This window comes from Apteryx mantelli, chromosome 10 (genome assembly GCF_036417845.1).
Source record: "Apteryx mantelli isolate bAptMan1 chromosome 10, bAptMan1.hap1, whole genome shotgun sequence".
NCBI lineage: Eukaryota > Metazoa > Chordata > Aves > Apterygiformes > Apterygidae > Apteryx > Apteryx mantelli.
This window is the reverse complement of record NC_089987.1, coordinates 23,703,834-23,722,673: the sequence shown is the minus strand read 5'-3', so window position 1 is coordinate 23,722,673 and position 18,840 is coordinate 23,703,834. Positions and strand designations below refer to the sequence as shown.

The window sequence follows — 18,840 nt, the reverse complement described above, 5'->3', positions numbered from 1 at the left end:
CCCCCGCGACGTCATCGCTCTCTGCCCGCTTCCAAGATGGCGGCGGCGGCGGCGGGCAGCCTGCGGCGCGCGGGCTGGCGGCTGTGGCGCGGCCGGCCGGGTGAGGCGGGCGGGCGGGCGAGGGGGGCGCGCGCGCGCGCGGGGCGGTGCGGCGCGGGAGGGGGGCGGGGGGGAGCGCGCGCGCCTTTGCGCGCGTTGCGGCAGGCGGGGCGGGGCGGGGCGCGGGGAGGGGAGGGGGAAGGTGAGGTGAAGGGCAGCGGCGGGGCGCCGCCAGGGGGCGGCAGGGCCCGGCGGGGCTTCCCGCCCGCGGCGCGGGGGCGGGGCCCGGGCGGCGGTTGGGGTGGCGCGTGGCGGCGACGCGGCCTCGCTGCCGCTCGACGCCGCTCGACGCCACGGCGGGCCGGCCTTGGGGTCGGGGCGCAGGCAGCCGCCTGGCTCGGCTCCGGCTTTGGCCGTGCTGGCGAGGCGCTGGACGCTTGGCACGGCGCAGGGGTGCAGGCCTCGGCCTGGGAGCCGGTAACAGTTTTGCCCTGGAGTCCACGTGGACAACGAGGGCGAGCCCTTCCTTACCGGCTCTCCACATGACAGGGCAATAGTTAGGAAGCTCGGAGGCAAATGACCTTACTGATAACGGTCTCTTCTGGAAAATGAAGCGGTCGGATGAAGGATATTGCATAGGCCTGCTTTTAAAACGTGCTAGCTACGGTTAAGATGTAAAGAAACTCATTTTTGATGGTCAGCAGATTGGCCCGTTAAACCTTTCTACACCCTGAGTAAAACTGTCCCATGCTGTATACATAAGGCTTTCCCCGGAGAGTGAACTTGCAGGATCTCTGGGCTGCGCTGTGCGCAGAGACTGTTCTTTCTGAGCCAAGCGCAGCCAGTCGAAAATGTTAAAACTTGCTTATGGGACGAAAAAAAGGCTAACAGCATTTCTGGCGTTTGCAAGCCGGCGCTATTCAGTCCAGCACAGTCAGTCCAGCAAAAATCAACCCCCTCTTTTGATCAAGAGAAATTGGACTGGTGTGTCCGTCAGAAAAATCATTGATCTGCATATAAATATTACATGACAATTTAGCTAGCTTTCCTTTTCAGCCGCGTGCGGGTTTAATGTCTGAGTCTAGTTCCCGCTCTAGCACTTACATAACAAGCCCTGCACATTCTTTCCGCCGCGTACGGCTTGACATGACTCTCAGAATAGCTGGCAAAGGAATTCAGTAAAACAGCTGGCCGGCTTATTCGTTCTTTTTTTCATCACTGTGGAACATTTACCGGAAAACTGAAGTAAGAGATTGGTTTCCTGTGAGTTTGCAAAGGAAAATGGGTTGTCAGTAAACCCAGGACTTAGGGTTGAGTGCTTTTTAAGAGCAGGTTTGTCCCTTTAAGATATATGCAACCTGAGCTTATTAAAAAACAAAACCTCAAGGCAGTTAAATTAAAAATTCTCATAGAATAGCCATGATTGAAAGACGTGTTGTCTTTGAGTCATCTTAGAACTCGACACAGTGATCAGCACGTTGTATCTGTTAAGACTGCTGTCTCTCCTGAGTATCACTCATCCCTTGTCCCGGGCTCAGTGGTCGACACTTCCAACTGATCTGTGGACCCAAAAGGACCAAAAAGGAGAGGCTGTGCAGGACTCTGATAAATGCTTGTTTGCACGGTCGCCAGTGCAAGACTGTGAAAGTCCTTGCTGTGGAAGCAGTGCTGTCTGCAGGGGTCTCTTTCTCACAAAACGCGTTCTCTTTATTTTCATCAAGTAAATGTCATCCTCAGCTGGGAGGGGTTTTTCTCCGAAGTAGAGAAATACTGTCTCCCTCCAGAATTTTCTGGGTCTTTCAGCAGTATTTGCCACAGCTCTCTTCTTCCCCTTACGTTCCCATGCTTTTCTCTTGTTTGAAGGAGACGTCTGACTCTCTCGTTTCCATTTCAGTGGTCAGGTGCCAGCTCTACCCACCCCAGCGCGCCTTCCACGCCTCAGCTGTGCTCAGGAGAGTCTTGGATGAGCACAAGAAGGAGCCATCAGCATCTTCCTCTCAGCAGCAGTTTGATTCCCATCCTACAGATCACCAGCCTGAGCAGGAACCTCAGGGCCCTCGCCCCAGGTAACTTATTTAGCTCTTTTTTAGTGCTCTCCTGTCAACAGTGGGATTGGAAGGCCTTGCTCTGCTGAAACTCATGTCTGCTCAAAGACAGCGAGATCCAGAGTTAATCCAGAGCGTCAAACTTCAGCAGCTGGAGATCTGATTTGCTCTGACAGTGCAAATTCCACTGGCCATCGCAGAGTCAAGGTGGGACTTGCTTTCAGGAAGGAACCTCTGTAGCCTGCAAAGCACGAGCCTTCACTTCTGGATTTTTTTCTGTAAATTTACAGTTATGTTGTCCATCTGTCCGTAAATTTAAAGGCCATTAGAAAAACTTATAGTTAGCATAGTTTTTTTTTTTTTAAAGGAGGTTGATATCTGAGCCTGATCAGTCTCCAGATAACCATCTCGATCGAGACCTCCCTTATTTCTATCTTTTCCCCTTATGACAAAGGTTGATTAAGAATCCTTTTTCTGGAATGGTAGGATTTTGGAGGAAGAGGTGGGATTTTGTACTAAACGAGCAGATCTTGAAGTGTGTCTGCACACAGCGGTGGCAGTGAATGAACGGTAGAGTCCAGGTTGCTGACGTTTGATGGTGACGTTCCCCTCACTGTAACAATACCTTCTCATAGTTACACTGGCCAGGGCGGCCAGGAGTCTGAGGACTATGAGAGCGAGGAGCAGCTGCAGCATCGAATCCTCACAGCAGCGCTGGAGTTTGTGCCTGAACATGGCTGGACCGCGGAAGCCATTGCAGAGGGAGCCAAGGTATGCGGGGAGAGAAGCGAAGAACCAGTTGAAAACTGGACGGAGCTGACGTTCAAAGACAGCCAGGCCTGCATGCTTCCCCCACATACTCTTGGGCAACGCACCCTAGTCAGGGTGGTTATACCAGCAAATGAGACTGGGCAGAAACGAATCCCAGCTACTACAAGATAACTCTGTCAAAGTTAAACTAAGGCACAACGTACAGTAGTGATCCTAAAGAGAGGAACACATGTACACAAAGAGCTTTTTAATGCAGTATTGTTTTGTTTAAATTTACATAGCATCATGTACAAAATAAATACAAAATATTTCCTAGCTGGATCCTGCTTGGTAATGTATGACCTGGTCTATCCTCCTTTCCTTTTCCCTGCAGACCCTGGGTCTCTCCGTTGCTGCGGCAGGGATGTTTCACAGTGATGGCAGTGAACTGATCCTGCACTTTGTGTCTCAGTGCAACACCAAGCTCGCCGAGCTGCTGGAGCAGGAGCAAAAACTAGTGCAGCTGGGCGAAACAGAGTGAGTGCTGGGTATGAAAAGACACCTTCCTTGGCACACAAGTATTTGGGATTGGATAAACAGAGGGGTTATCCAGGAGACAGATACTTAAGTAAAAGTGTAACTTATCCAAATAAACCTACCTTCTTTGACACAGAGTTGGACCAGAGGTAGGAAGGATACATAACAGTTTGTATCTCTAATGCTGAAGCAGGACAGAGGTTGATTTTTTTTTTCAAGTTCAGAATTGAGTTTAGCTTAGATATTCTTCATATTTGCATTTTTTCCTCTTCCAGAAAGAAGGCTACAGATCAGTTCCTGAGAGATGCTCTGGAAGCCAGACTAAGGATGCTGATTCCATATATTGAGAAGTGGCCCCAGGTATAAAATGAGTATAAGGATTGTCTTTCTTGTCTGTATTTTAAACATCCTGTGGCCTTTAACCCAGTCTCTCCACCAGACTGGTTCAAGGCTGTAAATGAAATCTGCGGTAGGTGTTTCAAATGATTTGTAGCTTCCAAGAGGAGAGCACCCTTGGAAGGAGGCAATTAAAGGTGTCTTTGGAACAACACTATTTCTTGCAGTTCCCAAAAGGCAAACCTCTCTGTTGTTCACTCCACCCACCTGGGATCTGCAGGGGATAACCTGTGTCTCCACTTAGTTGTACTTGAAGCATTGTTGCAAGTTAGGCTCCTTGCAACGCTGTTGCAGCTGCACTGGTATCGCCTGAAACTTGGAAATGCAGAACTACTGCTTTGTTGCAAGAAACTGCCCTGCCTAGCGTGTGAGTGAGCAACTCTTGACAATCTGAGGAGGGTAGCTCTATAAACTGAGAGGGTTTTTGCTCCAAATTCAGATTTAATTCTCAAGCCATTCTTCCCAGGGTCAGAAGGGAATTGTGCCATAGTAAAAATTAAAGTGTTTCCATTGGGCAAAGAGGTTGCTACAAAGTTAACCTTTGTTGGCCAATTTAACCATCGCTGGTCTCCGGACAGCTGACTCCGGCGATCCCTGGGGAGAGAGAAGGGAGGATTCACAGCTTTGTTAGCATAACTTTGTCAGGGATGTGGTTGGTTTGTGACTCTTGCTGACATACGTGTTATTACATTCTTAAAAGGCTACGAGATCTCAGTAGGGCCATCATGGCTATATCTATTCTGCCCTTGGTAGCTGGGTTTGAGTTCAAAGTCGAATCCGGACAACCAAGCGATTTGACTCCCTGCCCGTAGGGACGCAGCACAAGTGTGAGTCAGCTCAGCCTGTGCTGGGTTTCCATGCCTGGAGAGGCAGCTCAGGAGAGCCAACACATGGCATCCGAGCTGAGCAGAGAGCTCGGGCTCCGGTACGTGCCGAGTTGTGAGCTCAGCTGCCGCACTGTACATTCCTCACAAAACTTGCTTCTTGGAAAGACCAGTGCCAGCTGAACGGACCTTGGAGGACTTGCCATGGGAGAAGCAGGCAAGTCAGTCGCAATAGGGAAAAGATACCAGAGCAAAGAAACGTTGCTTTGTTTGATGCTACGTCCTTCTCTCTTTGACTCTTCCATTTATCTGTCTATGTCCTTCTCAGGCTCTGAGCATCCTGCTGCTCCCACATAACATCCCTTCCGGCTTCAACCTCCTCACCAGCATGATTGATGATATATGGCACTACGCTGGAGACCAGTCCACAGATGTAAGTCTTTCTGCTGGGCTGGTTAGGGCTCTGCACGTCAGCAAAGCGAAGGATTGAAATAGGCACTGGCCTGTGTCTCTCTTGAAATGTTGAACGGGGACGACGTTTTCTGAAGCGCCTGCGGGGCTTCAGAAGCTATATTCTAATTTCCAAAGAGGCTTAGGAGCCAATGGAAATCACTTTTTAGGCAAATTAAAAGCACCTACTTTCCTAGACATATTTGTAAGCACTTCTTTTTTAGAACCCAGACAAAATTGCTGAAATTTTGAATTAGTGACTAAAAAGTTGATACACTATTCAATTAGCAAGAAATATATCTCTGTTGAAGCAGCTGTCTCTTCCACCAGCAATAGCATTTAATGATTTTACTTGAAAAGCTTTAAAGAATCTACCTAAAAATACCAGTAGCTTATTAAAGCTTTCATCTTTCTGGCAGGAAATAAAAGAAAATTATAACCTTAATTAAAGCAATTAATAAATTATTTTAATTCATATAGATGTAGGGAGAGATGGGAAAAACTAAATGAACTATTTTAACAAACTACTTTAATAAACTTCTTTTATGTGAGTATAAAAGAGAAGCTACTGCAGTGAAAAATAAATAAGATGATGGAAAAATTAAAGGAATAAGCCAGAAAAGAACTGAAAGGTCGTGATTGCATCAGGAACTGCAAGTCCCTTATGGGTTATGAAAGTCGCAGCGACACATCAGAGTCAGTGCCTGCACTGAGCCGTTCCTGAAGTCTCCTCACTGACTCAGGCAACAGAAGAGGTTCTTAAGCCTTTTTTTTTTTAACCTTTTATTTGCACCTTCTGATTGATATGCAAGAGTTTTCTTGGTGAGCTGCAATACTGATTGCACTCCCTCTTTTCCCAGTAAAGGGGTTTAATGTCACTTGCAGTAGAGCCCTCTTCAGAAAGCCAGGAGCTAGGTAGACTTTACACCCTTGCCTTGGGGACCCCTTCATGTGCTTTTCAGAGCAGGAGGAGAATCAGCACAAAGAATTCCGTCTCCGTCTCTCCGGGAGAGACCAGCTGCACCCGGCAACATGAGGGATCAAAGTTTGCAGGTCATGGTGCAAACAGTAGAGCTTTCAGTCAAACAGTTGTTTCATTTCTCTGGTGTTTTTTAATCATGAATGGAACAGCCAGTATTTTTAAAAGTACCTGGATTGTTTAACCACCATAATAGCAGCAAATGAGGTTGAAGACCCATTTTTATAAAAATATGTAATTTTTATCTGCCAATGATTCAAGTGCAGCTGGAAAAACTGAGGAGAGTTTCTGGGGTTGTTTTGTGCATCTTTGCACTGCTGTAACCTATTGTTATAACGCATCCCACAGCATTGTTGCCAGCAGTGTACTGATGCATTTAGAGGCTCAGCAGGCAATACTGGGATTTCAATGATAGGATTTGGGAAAGGTGTATCTCCCTGTGGTGTCTTGTTCGTTTCTGTCATCTGTTGGTTCCCTTTCTGGGAACCAACAGATGTGGCCTTTCTGGTGCAAACTACAGCTGAAGTTCAATATTAAATATAGAATTTTTTCTACTAGGTTAGATCTAGAATTGTAGCCTTGTATTTCCTGATAGGAGTCTTTAAGGCAAGATGAACTCTTGCTCAACGCAGCCGGCTAGCTGGGCAAGGGAGAATTCCTTTCTGTATGCTGCAGGTGCCTGCTTGCAACCAGAAGCAGGTGGTGGTGATTGTCACTACTTTGTTCAGCAGCTTTATACAAGTACTTGTGACCTCTGTGTGGTGCCACGGGAGCAGCTGTGCTGTCAGGTGTCACTGTTGGAGGGTGGCCCACTGCATCACAGAGACAAGTGATCCAGGAGTGAATGTGCAGTCCTAGAGCTCTGTTCACTAAGCAATTCCTTTCACCCGGGGCTGCCCAGTTGCTAATGATGGAGGGATGCTATCCTTTTTTTACTTGTTGTTCTCTGCTCTGCTTTCGTGGTCTGCATCCTTACAGGATTCAGGTCAATTCTCTCAATTCACACCCTTGCAGTTTAACTGGTACACTCGTCGGGCTGTGCTCACCGGCATCTACAACACCACGGAACTGGTGATGATGCAGGACTCATCCCCTGACTTTGAAGAGACTTGGCGCTTCCTGGAGAACAGGGTAGCTGATGCCATGAACATGGGCAATACAGCTAAGCAGGTAATGTTGTCGGCAAGGTCTATACGCAGCGTCCCCCTCTGCCGTAATATATGCGCAGACAGAGCTGGCTTTTCGATCGTGCAGGTCACATGCCTGCTTAGAAACCGCCTTGTACCTACCTACTTGCAGGTGACTGCATAAATGCTATCAGCTCAGCACCAATAAATGCTTAGGTATTTTCTAATAAAGTGACATACAGGCACCTCTCTATATCATACTGGCCCATTTAACTAGGAGACATATATTCCCAGGAAATCCCTTCTTTGTTTCTTATCTCTGGCTATTATTAATCTGCAGTGCTTGGCTTATATGAGCACCTTCCTGTAGCAAACATGTTTGTCACATCTCTGTATTTGGTGTAATGGCAGAAGAAAGCTAGAGGTCATGTTCCCCTCATGTCTCCTAGGTACAGTCAACCGGAGAAGCTCTTGTCCAGGGACTGATGGGAGCTGCAGTTACTGTAAGTAATGCTGAAACCAGCAAGGCTTTAAGGGCAGAATTGTTTCTGTTCCCTTCCACGCTTAATGTCAGCATGTTTTTCCTCCCAAATCTAGAGGACAGCAAGAAAGAGATTTCTCTTTCATAACTTAACTACGTGTAAGGATGACTTTCTGTGTAGTTGGGAGTCAGTTTGCTATTCTGTGGTGAAAGCACTTGTAATATGGTGCAAAAATAAAGCTGCAGCTGCAGGATGAGTGATCAGGATGAGAGACAGGAGATCAGAATAAAGATATAAAACTGTTCTCCATCTCTTGTAACACAGTCTCTTCCTCTGCCAGTCTCTGCATTGGAGATCTTGACAGGAGATCTGTGTGCCCGTGGAGACGCAAGAGGTGACACTTTTCCCTAACCCATAGCAGAATTACGTCCTCAATCTGCATTCTGCGAAAAGACTGCTTGGGTTGGCATGGCTTGCCTGAAATGCAAATGGAAGCTCCTGTCGCCTCTGGTGAGCTCATTGTCCACGTTAGGGTGTCTGCCAGTGTTTTTGGCCAAATTGCTACCTGGCAGACAATCATGATCATGACCTGCCTCTAGAAGTTGCTTTCGTGGTCTCGCTTGATTGCAATATCCTTCCAAAGAATTCATTCAATTCTTGGTAGCATCCCAGGCTGCTGTGTTCCCATTAAAGGTAGCTGCATTTTTCCGTAAGACATGAAGTAATCCCTTGTGTACTTAAGAATGATTTTTAAAGAGCTTCAAGGCCCACTGTGATGGTTTATTTGGATGCCTCCCATTGCGTATAGCATCAAAGTTATTTCCTGGTTGCCAGAAATACATTTCCTTTGTGCTTACAAGTACAAGAAAGATCCTGAGACATAAATTAGAAATCAGTTCTACTGTATGTTGTAGTTCTCGAGGATCTCTCCCACCTCCTTCCACCTGCAGCTATGGTGGATTCATTTCACATGCTTAGTGTTTCTCAGCCTCTCTCTGCATTCACACCCATAGTGTTTCTCCTGACGCTTGCCAAAAGCACGGTAGGATCCTCTACCAAAGAAATTCAAATGCAACTTGTTAGTATTCATCGTGTGTCAATATGATGCTCCACTATGAATTGCATCTGTGAAGTTTATGTCCCATTACTGGATGTTTAGTCTTATCTGTGCAATGGGAAGAATTACAAAAAACCACTAGAGCATTCTTCCGAAGGGAAACGGGTAGCAGCCAGCTGGTTAGTGCAAAAATATCAGTGTGTTAAGTCCGAGAAGGAACCAGGATGGGTCTCCCAAGTCCAAAGCCGCAGCCGGGACAGGGGTACTGAGCTCTCCAAGTTCATTCACAACAGATAAACAAGCTTACCGTCAGTAGGCTTCAGTTCAGTGTGCCTGGGTATATACAGTCACACAAATCGAAACAAGCTGACACCCACTAACCTAGAAAGTAAGAAAGGGCTTTCACAGCTCTTGGGGATACATCCGGCTGTTCCCCCGAGTGGATCTAGAGCAACATTTCTCCAACCTTTTTGCATTTACCCTCTTCTTTTGAGCGTAAATCACACCTTTCATCATCATGTCTCAACTTTGAAACTCACAAGCAAATGCAGCCACTCTTAACATCTACTTCAGCTTTCATACTCCGAAATAGGTGTTACATGATGGCATTGGAAGCAGCAGAGACCACAGCAGAGCAGAAGCCGACGCGTGTACCTTCTGGGCTGCAGCGTGTGCCATTCGTACCCAGAGGCGCAAATTTCCGCCTCCCGGATTGAAAAGTGCTGCTCATCCTGGCAGCCTGGGAGGATGGGTTAGTCCCAGAGCTGAGCCGCGAAAGGGGCACGCGGTGCGCGGGGATCGGTTTTGGCGGTGGAGGCAGAGCCTTCCCTTGAATAAGCAAAGATTCCCGGCTGCCTGGAAGGAAATAGGTGCGCAGCGCTTTTGCCGGAGGCACTAACGATGCTCAACCTTTTAATTTCCTTCCCGTTCTCCACGTATCCCACAGATAAAGAACCTGACCGGGCTGAACCAGCGTCGGTGAGGAGGCAGCGGCCGGCAGCACGCGGGGCTCTGCCGCCCCCCGCGCCGCCCCGTCGGACTTGTGTCGCCGCTGGAGCCGCGCTGGCGGCGCCGCCCGCGCTGGCGCCTCTCCGGGACCGGCTGAGCGCGGCCGCCCGGGCTCCCTGTTTGCGCCCCCTCCCCGGTTCGGCAATAAACGCGACCCCCCTGGCGCCGTGGCGGAGGTGTGCGGGGGAACCGGGCGGGCGGGCGGGGCCTGCGCGGCGGCGGCGGCCGCGAGGGGGCGGGCGCGGCGCGGCGCGGCGCGGCGGGCGGCGGGGCCGGGGCCGGGGCCGGGCGGGGGAGCGGGCGGCCATGCCGTACGCCAACCAGCCCACGGTGCGCATCACCGAGCTCACGGACGAGAACGTCAAGTTCATCATCGAGAACACGGACCTGGCGTGAGCGGCGGCGGCGGCGGCGGGCGGCGGCGAGGGCGGGCTGCGGCGGCGCGGCCTGGCTCGGCTCGGCGGCCGCCGCCGGGCGGGGCCCTGCCCGGGCCGCGCTGCACTGCGCCGCGCTGCGCCGCGCCGCCCGCCCGCTGGGTGCCGGCCGCTGGGGGCCGTTCCCGAGGCAGCCCCGGGACGGGGACGGGACCGGGGGGGGGGGGGGGGGGTCGCTGTCGGCCACGTCGCACCCGGGCGCGGGAGCCCCGGCCTGGCTGGCGGGCAGCGCCTCGGGGGCCGAAGCGGCCGGTGGAGGCGCCGCGCTAGGCCCCGCCGCCGCGGGAGAGACCCCAGCGCCTGGGCGCTGCCCCCCCCCCCCCCGCCGCCCCGTTGGCCGCCGCAGCGCCGCCCTGCCGGTTGGCAAGCGGCCGGCTCCATCCCTGCCCCGGGCGATGGGGACTGCGGGAGGCCGCCGGCCTGGCACGGCCGCCGCGCCGGCGCTTTCCTGAGGGCCCTGGGCCCGGGCTGCTGCCGTGGCGTCGCCCCTCGGCCCTGGCTCCCCGCGCTGGCGGTATTGGGAGAAAAATACTGCCGGGGTGAAGCTGCCGAGCGTGTTTTGTGGTGTTGCCTGAGAGAGGCAGAGCGACCTGCGCAGCCGGGATCGTCCGTCTCGGCTCGCTGCGCGTTAACCAGCTCCGTGTGCCGCCGGCGTGTGTCTTGGTCACGCGTGCGTTGCCCTGGTCTCAGGGGCAGGTTTCGGCGGCGCCTCCAAGTCAGCGCAGCTCCTCTGTGCGTGCGGCCTGCGTTAGCTGAGCTCGGTGTGAGCTCATGTGTCTCTGTCTTGAAGATCGGCTGATTCATTTTGGAGTTTGCAGCGTTGTGTTTCTCGGTGGCTAAATACTGTTATTCCTTTCTCTCTCTCAGGGTGGCGAATTCTATTCGAAGGGTGTTCATAGCCGAAGTTCCCATTATAGGTATTTGCCTTCGCTTATAATTTTGCCTGTTCATGGTCACAGTCCCTTATGCTGCTACTCCAGTTACTATCTCATCTGTTCCCATCTTTTTTTTCCTCCAAGTTGCCTTACTTAGATGACACCTGATGTTTAGCTGGTCCTGATGGATGTAATCTGTAGAGCGAATGCTGTCTCAACTTCCCTGAAGTCTCTGTAACATTTTCTGTTTTCTAAATGCTCTCCTACCTTCCCCACCTTTCTCAGCTTCTCTCTTTTCTCCTTACAGCCATCGACTGGGTCCAGATAGACGCCAACTCCTCTGTGCTCCACGATGAATTCATCGCACACAGACTGGGTGAGTCCCGGGCAGGTTAGAGGAGGAGAGTGCGGGAGACAGGCTAACACATACAGTAAGGAACAGGACATGGGCGAAATCTGTCTCTGGACTACTAATAGTGCCCTTGTTGTGTGGCTGCTATTCCTCTCCTGGTTTTGATAGGAGGGTAGGTGCTCCCACGGTCTCACTTGGATGTGTCTCTGATTGCTTTCTTTTCTCAGGCCTGATCCCACTCACCAGCGATGACATTGTGGATAAGATGCAGTATTCCAGAGTGAGTAGAGTAAAATGTCTTTGGTGCTTTCTTTGGTGAGGGCAGAGGTGTCTATCTACTTTGAAATGTTACTGATTCTGGCTAGGAGAGCTTTGGCCTCAAGGTTTTGACCTGTGTCTGTCTTAGGACTGCACGTGTGATGAGTTTTGTCCAGAGTGTTCTGTGGAGTTTACCCTGGATGTCCGGTGCAATGAAGACCAGACTCGTCACGTCACGTCACGCGATCTCATCTCCAACAACCCCCGTGTTATACCGGTCAGTGTCATATGCTCTCTGCCTGTCAGCAGGTCCCCTCTCTACGTTCCTATGGGGGCTGGGGTGGCTCACACATGGGATATATGTGTTTTAAAATGCTTTCAGCTGGAGGAGCCCTGTTCTGAGGCTGCACCCAGAGCTCACCACAGCCTGGCGGCTGCTTCTGGTAGTGGCCGCCTGGTTAAAGCCTAGCTGCGGCCTGCTGTCTCTTCCTTGCTTCAGCCGTGCTGCTGTGAGCAGCACATGTCACCTTCCAGCAGTCTTTCTGTGAGTGGCTGGACTGCGTCACAGAACCAAGCAGCTGCGCTGGGCCTAGACGGCAGTTTGGGAAGCCAGCAGGCTGGTTGGAGTGCGGTATCACTTGCGTGGCTGCAGCTGTCTGAATTGTCTTGATTTCCATTAAATAGGATTTGTCGCTGTGAATAAGTCACTCCAGGCTGGCTCTCTTGCACTCTGTCATTTTTGCAGGGAGCTGCCGTTTGACTTGGGAGAAAAGGTGATCTCGCCATTAATGCATCTGCTTTTCTCCTCTTGTGCAGGTGACATCTCGGAGCAGAGACAACGACCCCAATGACTACGTGGAGCAGGATGGTAAGTGATATTCCACTGGGAATAAGAGCTGCAGAAGGGAATGGATTTTCCTTTCAGGCTTTTTGAACTCTGCCTTCGTTTACTAATCATGTAACCCTAAGGCAGCCGTAAACCTGGGGCTGACATCTAAAGTGAGGAGCTGAGAGACACCAGCATCAACAGGGTTAGCATTTTGTCCAGGACCCAGACTTAATGCCACTTAAATGTTATCCCCAGGGCTAATGTTTTGTGTCAGAGATCTCTTCTCTCTCTCTTGTGAGAGCTCAGGGACAGCAAAGATGCAAAATGCTGTGCTGTCTGCTATGGCTTTAGGGTCTGAGCTGTGCCTCCGGACATGTGTGCAACCCCTCTTTTTACTTAGCAGGATGTTTCCTCGCTACACTGGGGACACTGGGGACCCTCAAAGAATCCAAGCAAGCTCTGGCTTCTGGTGACATCTCGCTGGGCCCTAATAATTACTGCCTTTGCCCTCGTGTGTTCCTGCACACTCATTCGTCCTCTGCAGCCTTCTCAAACTCGTTTGGGCTTCTCCTTAGATATCCTCATTGTGAAGCTGCGGAAGGGCCAGGAGCTCCGACTGCGAGCCTACGCCAAGAAGGGCTTTGGCAAGGAGCACGCCAAGTGGAACCCTACGGCTGGCGTAGCCTTTGAGTATGACCCGGACAACGCGTTGAGACACACAGTGTACCCTAAGCCAGAGGAGTGGTATGTCCTGCTCAACTGTACTGTGGGGCCAGGCTGGCTGTGTTTGGGGTGAGATACGTGGCCCTAAGGCAAAACCTGGGGTATCGAGTAAAACAACAGCTGTAATAATGGCTCAGAATTTCAACCTGATATTTAAGGGCTCCTAAACCTAAGCGTTCGGGTTTCTGCAGTGTCTGTATTTTTTTTCATTGCTGTTAACCCTCTGTGATAAGTATGGGTCAGTCTGGAGGGACTTGAAAAGATTTGCCAAAAGGCACTTTAGCTCCAGGGATAATTTTGGTCAGTAAATGATCCTGAGCATCCCCTTGCACGGACTATTCTCTGCTCCTATATTATGCTACCAAAGCCAGTTACTTTGTAGCTGCGCACAAGGTGGGCTGGTTTGTGGCCACCCCTTGTCTCTCCTCATGCAGTGTCCTTGAAACAGTTTTATCTCACTCCCTTTCACATTCTTTTGTGCCACTCCTTCATGTTTTTTCTTCCCTGCAAAAGCTGTGTGCAGTAGAGGGTAAGATTTGAGGAAGGAATGGAACCACTCTAGACAGAGGAGGATGCTATGAGAGCGGAGAGAGGAAGGTTAGGTTGCAAGGTTGATTTTGAAGCCCTGCCTGGTTGAGGAAGGCCCCGCGTGTGGCTCTGATTTCACCCATAGGTCTCCTTGCTCCTGGAGCTCATGCTGGGTTTTCCTCTTTGGCCCTCTCCTCTGCCCAGCCCCGACCAGAGTGCTGTATCACTCTGCTCCGGTAGTGTGCTGAGTCTTGGCCAAAGGTAGCATGGTTTTGCTCTTGGGAAGCTGCTACCCTGCTTTGGCCAGGGTGAGGACTTCAGCTAGCAGAATTTTTCCACCAGTAGATACCTGAGCTGCACCTAGTAGACATCCTGTCATGGACTACGCTGGATCCAGCAGCAGAGAGAGAGAGAAAGCAGGTGCTTCAAGCAGTGCAAGCTGAGAGCAGGAACTAGAGAAGGAAGGGGGTATGCCGCTGTAACAGCGGGGCGGTAGAGACAGCCTGAGCTCAAGGTCAGCAAGACGTCGGTGCAGGAGCAGGATTCGGCGCAAGGACCGCGGGAGCGAGGGCTGAGCAAGCAGGAACAAAGCCTTGAGCGCAGCTGCAGCTGGACAGAAGGCTGAGCAGCAGAAGGGGCTCAGCAGGCTTCCCTCCTGCATCAGGCATGTCGCTGTTGGGCCCCGCGTTGCCAAGGTTGACTCCGCAAATGGCTGCAAGCAGTAGCGGACAGGTAGTGGGCTATAGTCCTTCATGTTGCCCCTTGCTTAAGTCAGCTATCAGTGAACGAGCTTCCTGGAGGGAAGATTTCACCCCTAGATTTCACACCTCAACCAGACTGACGGGGTTTTCTGCTGTCACAGAGATGCTGTCGCAGGTTTGCGCTCTGGAGATTTGAGAAGCCTCTGCCATAGAGGGTGGAGTTGCAGGTGAATCTGTAATATGCATAAAATGGGCAGAAATCTGCCTGCAGCAATCCCAGGCCTGTTTTGTGGGTGGAAGGAGAAAACCCCGCTTGACTTTGATGGGTTCTGCAGGGCACTTTCGTGAGTCCGGTTCAGTCAGTCTGGGTGAGAACAGGAGATGTCAGGCGTTCAGTTCCCTCAGCAGTTCATCAGGGTGATACTCTGGGATCTGCAGCAGTAACCGGGCTGGCTGGTAGTGCAAGAAATTTGGAAATGGGCATGCTTTTCCTTAACATTAATGATCTTCGCATGAAGCTGGACTTTGGGAACTGCCAGCTGCAGACTAGGCCATCAACGGTAAAGTCCGTGTAAGGGGCTGGTTGTGACAAGGTGGTGCAGAGCAGGAGGAGGCTGCTGCTGAGAAGTTCCTCAGTCAGGAGCCCATCACGAGAATTGATGCGCAGGTAATTCAGGCCTCTCCTTCGTCGCCAGGAGTTCTGGGAGTAGAACTCAATAGTTTTGAAGCAGCCGAACGATTTGCGGCAAGCAAATTGCATCCAAGCTTAGTTGATTGTCTTGGGTCGTAGACTGGATGCTTGAGAAGCAAGAATGTCTCCTTGATCTGGAATTTCAAATCGGGATTTGAAATAATTTTAGGTTTCATTTTGGTGCTGAATAAATCTCTGGTTTGATTGATTGTGAGGCTAGATGTTAATTCTCCGACATTGATGCAGGTAGGTTTTGGAATATTGCTTTGAGCCATACAGACACATGCATGCAGGCTCAGGTTTACCTTCTTTTGGACACAGGATGCCACAGTGTGAGCTTAGGAGAGTTTGGGCTTTTGGAGACTTCAGTGTTGCGGAGAACAGCCCCAACTGCATAGCTGAACACATAGATGTCAGCAGTGAGGAGCTTCCTGGTCTGGGTGGCCCAAAGCAGTTGCTAATGTAGATTCTTTTGATGGCAGACTAGGCTGTGTCCTCATGAAGCTGGTGTTTTATACAATAAGTTGGGTATCTGGAAACAGTTTTTGAGAAGTCCTTCATAAAATACAGGCAAAAGCTGGAAAACCCCAAAGAAATGATGATTGCCATTGGAGCTGTCTGTTCCTTGATGGTATGTATTTCTTTCCAAGTCCATCTTAATCTATCTGAAGACAGTACAGAGACAAATGCCTCTGCTATCCAAGGATATTTATCTTTTTGGTTTGGTTTTACATAATAGTTGTTTTCTGAGGTATCTGAGCATCACAGACACAGCCAGGGTCTTGGAGAAGATTAGGATACTTGGCATTACGAACGATCAGACTGCACAGTGTGTTGGCCCAGCCCAGCTCTTTGATGTTGGGGTGATTTTTGGTAGCGATGTGTACAGGGGAGTGGAAGTGCAGGGCATGAGGAGTGCTGAACTCACTGGTGCAGCTGATGTCCGAAGTACAGGCAAGCCAGTCCTGAAGCTCCAGGAGAGGACATTTTTTCCACTGGCCCCTGGCCGATCAGGCCTCCCCATCTCAACTGTGCTGCAGAGACCGAGTGCTGGAGTGCTCCAGTGTTTTTTTAGCCCAGTAATCGGTAGCAAGAAAATAGCGCGGAGTCCATTCCTCCGTAAACACGGAGCGCAGGCTTTATAAACACAGTCTCTGCAGGCATCGTCATCCCTTCCCTGGAAGGACACTGTCAGACCGTACCAGCGCAGCTGCACGGAGCTGCAGTGCTGCACGTAGAGCCGGGCTGACCTCTTTCTCCAGCGCTGCTCAGAGAGGCAGGGAGGTGGCAGGTCCCACCAGGGACAGGGGAGTCGTTCCAGCTGTCGGAAATAACTCCATTGCAGCACTGGAGCAACAGTGCAGCAAACCTCACTATGAGACCTTCTAGGAGGGGAGGCACCATTTTCTTTTAGTGGTGCTGGGACCTTTGGACAGTGGTCTCTTTTCCGTGGAGTGAGCGTGGGTGGGATCAGTCGTGTCAGGGGACAGCAACCTCCCAAAAGCACCACTGAGCGCCTGGGCGCTGTGGGGCTAAGCACACTAGCGCGCGGGCTCTGTGCTAACCTTCCCTGCTGTTTGATTCCAGGCCCAAGAGCGAATACTCCGAGATCGATGAGGAAGATGCTCAGGCTCCCTATGATCCCAATGGGAAGCCAGAGAGGTAGGAACCTGAATGGGATCCCACTGCTGGAAAACAGGGCGATGCTGCTGGGTACATCTCTTTTGGCTTTTGCTGATACGTGTCAGATACTCTGTGCTGGAGTTTGCCAACCCAGCGAGCTGGTGTTCCCTGAAAAGCAGAGCAGGAGTTGGAGTTAAATGATGAAATTCCCCAGACTGGGAAGTTTTCCCCTCTGGGCAATACTAGACTCTTTTGAATTCATGCTAATCAGCAAGGCAGTGCAGCACTGGGTGGAGTGCGAGGCTTGGGGAGGAGGTGGCCTGGGCTGTCTGCGAAGACACCGATGTCATCAGCACGTGCGGTATTTATTCACCCGTGCGGGTCTTTCATGCCCCGATTACGGATAGTACCCCCACTCCCGCGTCGTTTGCATTGCAAAGGTGCCTGCAGCTAGTCAGTCGGTCTTGGCTCCCCTGGCGCGGGGCCCTACGCTGGCTCGCACGTTGCGGTGTCTGGATAGTGAAAATCTCAGAAGGGCTCTTAGCTGGAGCCACAAGTGCAGCTGTGACCTCTGCGTGGGTCTGCAGCCGTTGTAGAGGAGCAGCGCTGCCTGCTTGGGACGTCAGCAACGCAGACCGGCGCCCAGGAGATCTCCCTGCAGTGGGGCGTGATGGGCTGGGACGGCGCTGCAGGTGCTCTCTGGTTTTGCACCCCCTTGCAGAGCAGATGGTAACTTTTCCCCCTCCTTGTAACCTCAGGTTTTATTACAACGTGGAGTCCTGCGGTTCCCTTCGCCCGGAGACCATCGTTCTGTCTGCACTGTCTGGCCTGAAGAAGAAACTGAGCGACCTCCAGACCCAGCTGAGCCACGAGATTCAGAGCGACGTCCTCACTATAAACTGAGGTGGCCCCTCGGCAAGAGACTGTCCAGGCACGAGTGATGCAGAAGGTTCCTGCCTCTGCCCGGCAGCGGGCTGGGCAAAGCTGCACCTGCCTGGACTGAGGTTTTTGCCTCCCCATCTCCCTCTGCCTTTCCTGACCTGGCTCTGCTGTTCGGCGACACCTCTTCCCTTGCTCCCCCTCCCAAACAACGCCATCGTGACATGTACGGTAAAGCCGGAGGAGAATTTATGGGTATTGTGAATGTCTTTGCTGGGATGGGGTTTTTGTCCCTAAGTGATCCCAGTGTTTTAGCCCAGAGTTTTGGACTCTGGCCACGTGGCATTTGGAATTGGGAAGCACGTCCCTTGGTTACACAACCCTATCTTATTTGCATGTCCGTTCCTTACTGTGCTGAATAAAGCCTTACCCCCTATGTTCAGTCATCCCTGAAAGCTTGTCCGGGGCTGCAGGAAGAGATGTCACATCATTTACTTCTCTCCAATAGACATTAACTTAATGAGATCTGCTTTGGAGGGAGCAGTGCTCTCTACTGCTGATTGCTGCTCTTGACATTATCTCCTAAGGAGACTGAAACCTCCTCCAGTAAGTAGTCCTGTCGTTTACGGATCCAGCACTAGCTTTGAAGCATATGTTTGAAGCTGGGCTGGAAAGTGAGATGCTGCAGAAGGCAGTGCTGCAGGGGAGCCCAGATGGGCCAGGGAGGCTTAGCTGTATTTAAAGACTCCTTTGGAGCAGGCTCTATCCGTGCACTATATAATCTTCGTGTTAGGAGCTGGGATGCCAGGGACTCTCTCATTACTAACCCCCAGCTGACAGCTTGAAATGTGCCTACAACCCCCCAAGGTACGAGGTGGTTTATTTGCTGGGCTGGAGCTTGGGGCACGTACCAAACCATTGCCACCGGGTCAGCAGCTGAACAGCTCCAAAAGTTGCCTGGGTCACCCCTTCTCTTCCTCAGCACCTTCATCAGCACCTAGCAGGACTTAGGATGAGCTTCTCAGTGATGTTTTCTCTCTTGGCCACTGCTGGAGAGAACATGATCTACCTGGAGGGGGAGGCGTGTGCTGCTGTGCTCGTCCCAGTGTAGAAACAACATGGGCTATGGGCACGTGTCCCACACAGGGGCGCAAGGACATGTCCCCGAGCAGTGAGCTCCCAGGGCGGCTGGAGGATGAAAGCGGGCCATCGGTGTGCTGTTTCACCAATGCTCGCCAACGAGGGGACAACTC

General features: G+C 51.4%; 2 protein-coding genes across 2 annotated transcripts; both read left to right on the top strand.

Moving 5' to 3' along the window:
• Nucleotides 1-16: 16 nt before the first annotated feature.
• COQ9 (coenzyme Q9) lies at nucleotides 17-9,858 on the top strand. The gene is made up of 9 exons (XM_067302751.1): nucleotides 17-100; nucleotides 1,934-2,105; nucleotides 2,720-2,855; nucleotides 3,229-3,371; nucleotides 3,647-3,731; nucleotides 4,920-5,024; nucleotides 7,035-7,190; nucleotides 7,597-7,650; nucleotides 9,633-9,858. The coding sequence occupies exons 1-9, from the start codon at nucleotides 37-39 to the stop codon at nucleotides 9,666-9,668; spliced, it is 951 nt and encodes a 316-aa protein (XP_067158852.1). The 5' UTR covers nucleotides 17-36; the 3' UTR covers nucleotides 9,669-9,858.
• A 115-nt stretch (nucleotides 9,859-9,973) lies between these two features.
• Nucleotides 9,974-18,023, top strand: POLR2C (RNA polymerase II subunit C). The gene is made up of 9 exons (XM_067302750.1): nucleotides 9,974-10,086; nucleotides 10,996-11,045; nucleotides 11,311-11,379; nucleotides 11,583-11,635; nucleotides 11,762-11,890; nucleotides 12,430-12,481; nucleotides 13,018-13,186; nucleotides 16,673-16,747; nucleotides 17,467-18,023. Exons 1-9 carry the CDS (start codon nucleotides 10,001-10,003, stop codon nucleotides 17,609-17,611), a joined length of 828 nt encoding a protein of 275 aa, XP_067158851.1. The 5' UTR covers nucleotides 9,974-10,000; the 3' UTR covers nucleotides 17,612-18,023.
• The last annotated feature ends 817 nt before the right edge of the window (nucleotides 18,024-18,840 follow it).

What these genes read in the sequence shown, in the direction of transcription:
- COQ9 (XM_067302751.1), top strand. Translation starts at nt 37, where the DNA reads ATGGCGGCGGCGGCGGCGGGCAGCCTGCGGCGCGCGGGCTGGCGGCTG. An exon ending in GCTGTGGCGCGGCCGGCCGG is followed by an intron (nt 101 to 1,933) that starts GTGAGGCGGGCG and finishes TTTCCATTTCAG; the next exon opens with TGGTCAGGTGCCAGCTCTAC. An exon ending in GTGCAGCTGGGCGAAACAGA is followed by an intron (nt 3,372 to 3,646) that starts GTGAGTGCTGGG and finishes TTCCTCTTCCAG; the next exon opens with AAAGAAGGCTACAGATCAGT.
- POLR2C (XM_067302750.1), top strand. Translation starts at nt 10,001, where the DNA reads ATGCCGTACGCCAACCAGCCCACGGTGCGCATCACCGAGCTCACGGAC. An exon ending in ATCGAGAACACGGACCTGGC is followed by an intron (nt 10,087 to 10,995) that starts GTGAGCGGCGGC and finishes TCTCTCTCTCAG; the next exon opens with GGTGGCGAATTCTATTCGAA. An exon ending in AGCCGAAGTTCCCATTATAG is followed by an intron (nt 11,046 to 11,310) that starts GTATTTGCCTTC and finishes TTCTCCTTACAG; the next exon opens with CCATCGACTGGGTCCAGATA.